Source organism: Parathielavia appendiculata (assembly GCF_033297405.1).
Source record: "Parathielavia appendiculata strain CBS 731.68 unplaced genomic scaffold N657scaffold_8, whole genome shotgun sequence".
NCBI lineage: Eukaryota > Fungi > Ascomycota > Sordariomycetes > Sordariales > Chaetomiaceae > Parathielavia > Parathielavia appendiculata.
The window spans coordinates 287,333-295,969 of NW_026944227.1; the positions used below are offsets into that span (position 1 = coordinate 287,333).

The 8,637-nt window shown below is 57.5% G+C and overlaps 4 protein-coding genes across 4 annotated transcripts; 1 reads left to right on the plus strand and 3 right to left on the minus strand.

Annotated features, from left to right (window-relative positions):
- Nucleotides 1-149: 149 nt before the first annotated feature.
- Nucleotides 150-2,242, minus strand: N657DRAFT_575285 (uncharacterized protein; the record flags this gene model as incomplete). The annotated part of the gene is made up of 2 exons (XM_062789092.1): nt 150-1,846; nt 1,981-2,242. 2 exons carry the CDS (start codon nt 2,240-2,242, stop codon nt 150-152), a joined length of 1,959 nt encoding a protein of 652 aa, XP_062646384.1.
- Nucleotides 2,243-3,131: 889 nt separating this feature from the next.
- On the minus strand, nt 3,132-3,655 carry N657DRAFT_574846 (uncharacterized protein; the record flags this gene model as incomplete). The annotated part of the gene is made up of 3 exons (XM_062789059.1): nt 3,132-3,271; nt 3,319-3,378; nt 3,439-3,655. 3 exons carry the CDS (start codon nt 3,653-3,655, stop codon nt 3,132-3,134), a joined length of 417 nt encoding a protein of 138 aa, XP_062646385.1.
- A 320-nt stretch (nt 3,656-3,975) lies between these two features.
- N657DRAFT_598255 (uncharacterized protein) lies at nt 3,976-6,863 on the plus strand. The gene is made up of 3 exons (XM_062790040.1): nt 3,976-4,108; nt 4,166-4,604; nt 4,656-6,863. Exons 1-3 carry the CDS (start codon nt 4,057-4,059, stop codon nt 6,556-6,558), a joined length of 2,394 nt encoding a protein of 797 aa, XP_062646386.1. The 5' UTR covers nt 3,976-4,056; the 3' UTR covers nt 6,559-6,863.
- A 290-nt stretch (nt 6,864-7,153) lies between these two features.
- Nucleotides 7,154-8,493, minus strand: N657DRAFT_646319 (putative vacuolar protein sorting-associated protein). Its single transcript, XM_062793099.1, has 3 exons — nt 8,068-8,493; nt 7,560-7,985; nt 7,154-7,484 (listed from the first exon to the last, which is right to left on the minus strand). The coding sequence occupies exons 1-3, from the start codon at nt 8,134-8,136 to the stop codon at nt 7,362-7,364; spliced, it is 618 nt and encodes a 205-aa protein (XP_062646387.1). The 5' UTR covers nt 8,137-8,493; the 3' UTR covers nt 7,154-7,361.
- Between the last annotated feature and the right edge of the window lie 144 nt (nt 8,494-8,637).

Here is an 8,637-nt window from a genome sequence, read left to right on the forward strand (position 1 = left end):
AACCTCGAACAACACTGTTGCCGTGCGCCCAAAAACAACACCGTCCTGCCCAATGGCAACATGCTCCCTGCCACCGCTTAACCAGAACTCAAACACTGCGGAGTTCAACCTCCCCGCGTGACTTGATCTTGGCCTTGACCCTTCCACACTCAACACGCCCGCTCCCTTTCCGGCACCTGCTCCGCCATCTTCTCCGTGCGCATCTCCATCTCCCTCTTGAGCCGCTGCTTCTCCGCCCACAGCCGGCTCATCTCCCTGCTGCGCTCGGCCGCCTTTTCGCGCGCCACCCGCGCCGCCTGCTCGCGCTCGCGGCGCTCCCGCTCCCGCTCCTCCCGCACCGCGTTGTCCCGGGCATACACCTCCTTGCCGCGCAGCGGCTTGTGCGGCGGCACTGACGCCGCTGCCACTTCGTCCCCCGTCTGCTTGCTGCGGCCGCTGCTGCGCGAATGGATACTAGCCTGCGACGGAGTCGTCGAGTGGGCGCGGCGGCTCGTTGTGGCGGTGGCGTTGTTGGTGGAGTCTGGGTTGCGGCCCCGCGAATGGAAGGTGGCAGAGGTTGTTGCTGCTGGAGTGCCCGAGGCGCCTACGAGCGAGTGGCGCTTTTTGGAGACGGGCGTGATGGTTGTCGTGGCCGAGTCGGACGAGCCCTCGGTTGTGCGCGACTTCTGCCGCACCAGGCTCGTGCGTGTCTCGCGCGGGATGGTGTTTGGGACGAGGCTGGCGCGGATGGGGCGCGCCTTGAACTCGCGCCGCTTGCGCTCTTCTTCTTCCTGGGCGCGGAGCTTGGCCTCGCGCTCTTCGCGCTTTTTGCGCGAGATGGCCTCACCGGGAAGCTCAAAGGTTGGCCGTGTGGGCGGTTTGGTAGATTTGAAATGTGGCTTGGACGGGGAGTAGGCGGCCGCCAGGGCGGCGGCTTGCTCCGACGAGACCTGCTGGGAGCGGCGTTGCTCGCGCTGTTCCTTCAATCGACGAGCCACGGCCTCGCCCGGCAACTCAAAAGTAGGCACTGTGGGAGCCTTGCTAGACTTGGCTGGCGGCTTCGGCGGGAGGAGGCTCGTGGGTCGAGGCACCTTTCGTGCGGACGACGTGGCAGATCCCGGCGCCGTTTTCTCGTCATTCCCGGTGGAAGTGGGCCGGTGCACTGAAGAGGCGCGCTCAACCGTCCTAGCCCTGGTCGGGGTTGCACCCGCTCTGCCTGAAGTTGCTCCCTTCATGGGCGTCGGCTTTGCGCCAGAGCCGTTAGTGTTCCGTGTGGTAGCCTCGGGAGAGAGCACCTGTTCGAGCTGTGCCACCTGGCCGAGGGCCCCAATCTCCTCTTCGAGCTTCTCGAGCGCCTCTCCTGAATCCTCGATTTGAGACAACGGCCGCGAGCCATCGCCATCGGAGTCTTCGGCGACCTCCTTGACGTCCAAGACGAGCCCCGGACTCTTGAGCATATCCGAGCCTAGGTAGTGCTCGGCCATCGGTGCATCGCTCAGACAGAGTCGATCAGCTGTGGTGCTCTGCAGCTTCGCGATTTCAGCATCAATGGCCATTGCGAAGTCTTCCTCGCCCTTGATACGAGTGGCTAATAAGGTATACACGTCAGTTGACTTGCCGTTCTCAAGCACGCCGCCTGACTGAGTCCGGCGGCGGACAAGATTGCATCCGAAGTACAGCGTCTTTTCGCCATGGTGCAGCTCCGCATCGTCGTGAGAGTCGCCGCGCGGTCTGCGTCCTTTGGCGGCTGACTTTACCGGAATCGAAAGCAGCCACTCAAACTGACCTTCCTGGTGTTTGGACAGCTGCTCCTTGGTGCTGGGGAGCCGCTGACTGGCTACGGCAAGCGGGTTGTTTTCGTCAAGGACTACGGAGCATTAGTACATGCATCTACCAGAGGTGAGAGTCGGCGAGGTGGCATACCCTCTGATACGACCGAGATTGCGTTTGCGCCAGCACCGGCTTCGTCGTGAGGGTGAACGCAGGGAATGTCCTTGGCACTCAGTGTCGCCGATGGGACTCGAGAAACGGGTTCAACCGTGAGACGGGATTTGTTCTCCTTGTCGCTACTGTAGATGTGGAAATTGTCCAGTCGATGAGCCAAGGACTCGATGCTGGATCTGGATTTGAGGTTGTGTATGTTGTTGAGCGGAAGTTCGCCAAGAGCCGATGTTGCCGTCCCCGAAGGCGTCTCTTTGTGGGAGTGGTCGTCGTGGATGTGAATCTCGACAGCCCTCGGCCGAGATCGTGCGCTGGCGGCCATCTTTAAATTCCAAAGGGGGGTGTCTGGCATGTAAACCAAGGCCGGCCTAGGGTGTCAAGTTACGACGGCCCGGAACGTAGGAGACCGGGGTTTCAACGCAATTTCGCGATAATAAAAAACGCGATTGGTCGGCGCAAGGAATGAGGGGTGTTTGATCCCCAGGCTGGACGGATGTTGATTTGAGCTGGGGGAGTTTGGTCAGAAGGAAAGCTGGGGAGCCTTATGAAGATCAATGATGCTTGTTAGCAATTGAATGCGGTGGTGAAGCAGATATGTGTTCGTGAGCAACCAAGGACAGCAACCAAGGACAGCAACCAAGGCGGCAGTTGTGGGAAAATAAGACCATTGCATTGTTTACTTTCCCGCGTCGTCTCAGCCACGGCCGAGAAGGCATCGCCTGCCGGCTCCGCGCAGCTTCCGTTGCAACGTTGCTGCATGTGCTGTGTCTCACTTTCTGACCAGAGCCAATCCCTTACTTCCCTCCAGGAACCACCACCTGAGAGACGGCCAACCCGAATCCATGGAAGCAAGTGCTCTTTTCCTTCCTTGCCGGACGTCTCTTCCAAAAAGAGTTAGGCGGTTAATATGTCGCGTGGGACAAGGATGCTGGCCAAGGAACACGCGACTCGACGATACCCCGCTTCGGCTTCGAGGAGGGCACTCAGGCTGCTTGGACCCGTCGTCGGATTGCAGCCCTGATAGAAAGCGTCTGCTTCTCGGACCAAGGACATCCCAGATGGGAATTGACTGGGCATACTCGTGTAGCTTCGTGTCTGGCAGTGCCGAATTTTCCCTGCTGTCCAGTTATGGCCACACCTGGGGATGATGATGGTGACGGAGTTGCCTCGAACCAACTGTTGGTGCAGGTGCGATAAGATCACTCTTCGCATCACCCCGACTCTTCCTCAGCTTGCCCCTCTGCATGCGCTTGGAGTGCAGGAGCATGTTCTGTTGGGATCCGAACAAGTGTCTGAGGAAGAGGCGGCTCCTCTGCTTTTTCGGGCTGAGCAGCAGGTTTTGGAAGTTTTGCTGCTTCCATTCAGCTCAGATCTTATGCAGAAAAAGGGAAGGCTTACCCGATGCCATGTTGATGGCCCTTAGCACGTTATGCCAATTGCTCAACACCAGGGCGATGGCTGAAATAGGAGGTCAGATGCAGTACGAACGCAGGAGCAGCAGCAAAGGCCCTAACACACCTTCCGTCCCATCAGAAAGCGTGGCAAGCTTCTGCTCGAGGGCCTCCATTTGCGTGGCGACAGCTGCACTAAGATCGCGAAGCTCCTTGAGATTCTCCAGCTCGGCCTTCTTCTCATTGACTCGTGCAACCAGAGCAGGAGACTGACCTCCGGCGCTGCCAGAGAGCGAGGGCTGCCGCATGTGCGAAGCCAACGGCCTTGACGGAAATCCAGACATGGCTGTGCCTGAGAATCAATGTATAAATACCGAGTAACTTGGCGGAACTGTCGAGAGAACCGGGCTCGGAGTGATATGAGAGCGCTGTTTGATTCTTCAGCCTTTCTGATGCGCTCGGAGCTCATTGAAATGGTGGGGCAGATGCTTGGCGCCTGGAAATTGGACATGTTGTTTGCTGCACATCTCAGGCAGTCGGGACCCCAGAACAGCTACCCTTAGGTAAACGCGCTAGCCCGCTTTAGGAAGCAAAGTAAACATTGTCCTTGGGACGGCGAAATTATCCAACCAGAGCCCGGACTGCTTGCATCTGTCATTCATCCACCAAGTCGTCGTCCACCGCGCTCGCTCCAGACAAGCCACGCGATCAAATCCCCGTGCCAGTTCCCTCGTAACCATGAGCCATGGCGAGACTCAACGAACCACCAATGCCGGTCGAGAGTCATCTCGAGATTCGTACGTCACCTCACCACTAGCCGATCTCGATTCTTGTCGCTAACTGTAATCCTGCAGTGCGTAGGAAGTTTCTGCGCCAAAACCGAGACATTGCGAAAATCAATGCGGACCAGTCGCAGAAGATCAAACGACTCGAGAACGACCTTGCCCGTTTGCTGTCGGAGAACCTAGACCTCCGCGGCCAGATTCTGCGACTCGAAAAACAACTGGAGGACAGCCACGCGAGAAGGATAGCCGACCATGCGCTCGAGGTCAAGGCGAAGTTGGAGCTGCAGCTTTCCGAATTTTCCGCGCTGCTTGGAAGCTTAGGGGCAGAGCCGCCTTCAAAAAAACGCCTGTCGGAGGAGCGCATGCTCGCGAAGTCCCGGCAAAGCGTGGCAAGAAGCCCGCCAGCAAGGAGACGACGTACCATAATGGATGCAGAAGCTCTCGCTGAGCAGGAAGGGAGGTTACCTCCGATATACGAGAACAAGACATATCCGCGGGCCACAATGAAGTACACTTGCCCTGCCAGCCACCCGCGAAGGTGATGCTAACATTCCAACAGCAGTGACGAGATTCTGGCACTGTGCGCCGCGGCCGAGGATATCAGCGACTCGCCTGATTTGGGGCCGCCGCCCGTGTCACGGTATGTTGAGGAAGACTCGGTGAAGCAATCGCCCTCGAGAGTAGTCGGGATAGAACTGCCCAGAAGCCCAACACCCCCAACAATCTCGTCGCCTGTCAAACTCGACCATTGCACGAAACAGTTTGGGTGCCCTGACCGCAATGATCAGCTGAACGAGATTGTAATTGAGCACGACAATCCCAGTATAGAATCCGCAGAAAAGAATCCCACGCCAACACCAGCTGCCCAACCGGTAAAGGCAGGCACAAAACGGAAATATGGCGATGAGAATGGGATTGTTCACAGCACCAAGACACCGGCAGGGAAAGGGGATGCTGTGGTCATCGAGAAGGCATTTCCTACGCGCAGCGGCCAGAAGAGGAAGAGCCTTGCCGAGCTGGCTGGTGTTGCGCCTAACAAGGCACAGACAAAGCCGCTACTTGCCACGAAGAGGACGCCGCTTGCTGCGAAGAGCACCAACGAGGATGTGTCCTCTCCTCGCAAAGTGATGAAGGCCGCACCGCTCAAGGCAGTCAAGAATGCACCCCAGCGCGTTATCGAGTCCGTTCCAAGAGAAGGACCCATTGCCCTGGCTCCGACCGTCGAGCCTCCGGCAGTTCAGCACGTTGAGCTCGAGTCTGATACCGCTGTGCCGTCAGTCATGCCGAGCTCTCCAACCACGCCGGATCGGCCAGCACAAAAAGAGATGCTTCATGACACTCCGCCACCAGCAGACATATCCTCCACTGGCGAGACTTCACGGCCTAGCCGTCGCGCGCGGCCCGCGATCAGCTACGCTGAGCCTAACCTCCGAGACAAGATGCGGCGGCCGACCAAAGAGCTGTTTGATGCTGTTTCTGGAGAAGGCAAGTTTGCCCAACGTGCGGCGGCGACTACAAAGTCAGAGGCCCATCACTCAGGGTCAGCTTCAAGCAGAAAACCTATCTCAGAACCGGGAAGCTCAAACAGGAGCCGCAGCAAAACACCCGCCCTGGATGGTCCGACGCCCAAGGCTCAACAACAAGCCCTCGCGAGCCCGTTGGCGCAAAAAGAAGTGTTTCCCGAACCTTTCCCAAGCTCAGGAGTCACAGAGAGGCGGAAACGGCCGTCGGCGGTGGCCAGCAGCAGAGAGTCTATTATTGCTTTGGAGAGGTCAGACAGCGCAGGCAGGGAACCGAGTCCAGTACTCACCGCCCAAGCTCAAGCAACCGCACAACAAAATAACGATCGGCGCAAGACCAGCCCAACAGGAAAGACCGACAATCGTTTCGCATTGACCTCTCCACCCCAGGAAGCAGACATCTACGCCTTCACCGCTTCCTCTCCCTCTCCCTTTTCCTCGAAACACGCAACTACCCTACATACAAGCAGCGAACCGACAAATCCCACCACCATCTTAAACCCCACCAGCACCACCATCGCATCCAACAACAACACCAATAATAACAACACGCAGACGTTCTCAAGACTGAATAGCAGACCAGCCCGCAAATCCTCCATGGCCGCCGCCGCCGCCCTCCGCGAGCTCCTCGACGAAGAGGAGCTGCACGCTGCCAAGACGATCAACAACAACAACCATACCAAGCCTTCTTCACGACCTGCGCACGCGGGAAGAAAGAGGGCATCGATGTTAGCGCCCAAGAAGAGTTCCATGCTGGATGATGGTGATGGATCGGAGGAGGTGGCAGCAGCGGCGGCCACGGTGTATGCGGATGAGAATGAGGAAGCGGATACTAGTGCTGCGTCTGCGTCCTCGTCTGCTGACGGGAAGGGTGGTGGTGGTGGTGGTGGGTTGAGTGGGAAGGATGCGAGGATTACGAGGCGCAGGAGTATGATGCTGTGATTGTTTTCTTTTGTCGTTATTTCGGTCGTTTGGTTTGTTTTCCTGGGTTGTTTCTTCTTGGGTTGACGATGATGATGTTACGATGCGTCGCTCTCTGCACAGCGTTTGGCGTTTCCCTTGGATGCTGGTTTGGGTATATGGTTCGGGTCGGGCTGGATAAGGCGAGCTTGCTTGTTGGTTTGCTTCGATGCCGCCAGACGATATAGGGGTGGTGAAGCGGCTGCAGGGAATGCATATTGTTTCTGGCTAACGTTCGCTATGGTCCTGACTGAGCGTGGAGGTTGATGGTACGATACTACCTTGTTAATCATACAAGTGAAGATTCCTCTTTGTTCCGCTGCTTCGAGTGATGAAAGGTGGAGTTATGGACTCCGTCCTAACGGTGGTAAACTGCACAAAGCAGTAGAGGATGCCCCAGCTATGATGGCTCCCATTGTTGGTCTCTATTGTGAGCTCGGACCATAGCACGAGGAAATCTGATTCAGTTCCCCAGCTTCGGTTCATGAACTGCTGCTATGTCTCCCTTTACGCAACAAACCCGATCTAGCTCTTACTGCGACGCATGTGCTTGCTAAAGCCGCACACCATCTCATGCATCCTGCTGGCTTGAACCTGGCCAACGCTGCCCGCACCTTCGTCCGCTCCTTGTTTCCCCGCCTGAAGCGAAGTTAGAGGGCGCCGTTACCGATCCCTCGTCTCGCCTTGCCCATGTCGGTATCGTGGTTTCCGTCCATGCGGAACCTCTAAATGAGTCATGTCTCCCCCCTAGCTTGGTTCTGGTCCCGAATGGCAGGGCGTGCCCGTCATGACGATCCCGTCGGCTCGACGGGTTTGGTGTATGTGACCTTCTCAACCGCGACATTCTCGGCCCCATTTTCCCCTTTTCTCAGCTGGTATACGTATAACGTCAGAGAAATCCCTTGGACCTATCCCCACGTTAGCGAAATAGCCTCTTCCATCCCCCAACCATCTTGTCCTGTCCGCGACGGGGAGAAACTCACGTCCATCAAGCAAAAACTCGGCACCACCTCGTTCCCCTCCCCGTCCCCTTTTCCAGCCCAATCCGCCGTAAACGCGCCCGTCGCACTCCCCGGGTTCACAAAGAACTTGTCCATGTACTCGAAGCATTCGAACCGGTGCGTGCCGCCGCTCCAGCACAGCACGTCCACGTCCAGCCGGTTCGCTTCGGCGAGCAGCACGTCCGGCTCGTCGCTGACCAGCGTGAAGCCCTCTAAAAACCCGATCCGCACCGACCCGTGCGTGACCACCTGCGTCAGCGGCAGCGAGGCCGCCTCCACGTCCATGCGCCCCCGCACCAGCTTGAGGTCGGGCGATATGCTGCGCAGGTAGTCGTACGTCGTCCGGTCCGTAAGGTTGCCGAGGCAGAGCGTCTGGGCAATTTTGCCTGGGGAGAGGAGCTTCTTGAACTGTGACGGGGGGACGGGGAGGGTTAGTGAGGGCGACCCAGTTGAAGATGGGTGTGCAGGATGTGGGTTGGGTAAGACGTACCTTGGCGGGGATGTCAAGCGCACGGTCGGGTATATGCAAGTCGCCGATGACGAGAATTAGGAAGGCCATTGTGTCGGACTTGACTGCTTGCTGCTCTCCTCTCGTTACGTTGCGGGCGGAACAGAGTATTGATCAGCTGTGGCTGGGCAGTTCAATGGGATAACGACTGTTGGAACCAGGCAATCTTCGGAAGCTCGGGTTGAATCGAAATAAAAAAGGAGGTGCGGTGGTTACTGTGGTCTGTCGCTAAAGGTGGTGAGGCGGCTTCGTTGCGTTGGCTGCGAGCTTGATGGACATGGCGCTGCGACGACGACAGCAGCAATGGAGCTCCTTGCCAAGAGTCAGCTCCCGCCAGGAGTCGAGACAGGAGCTCACAGGTGCTATAATTAGGGTTAGGGTTTGTCGTGGGGAGACGTACGGATTAGACGTGTGGACCCAACAGCGGAATCGACCCCACAATGGAATTTTGGCACCACCATCACCACCATAATAAAAGACATCTAGCTCATCCAATTTGCAAGCAATCTACACACAAATCTGATGGTTCTACTCCTCTTCGGCCCGGCGAAT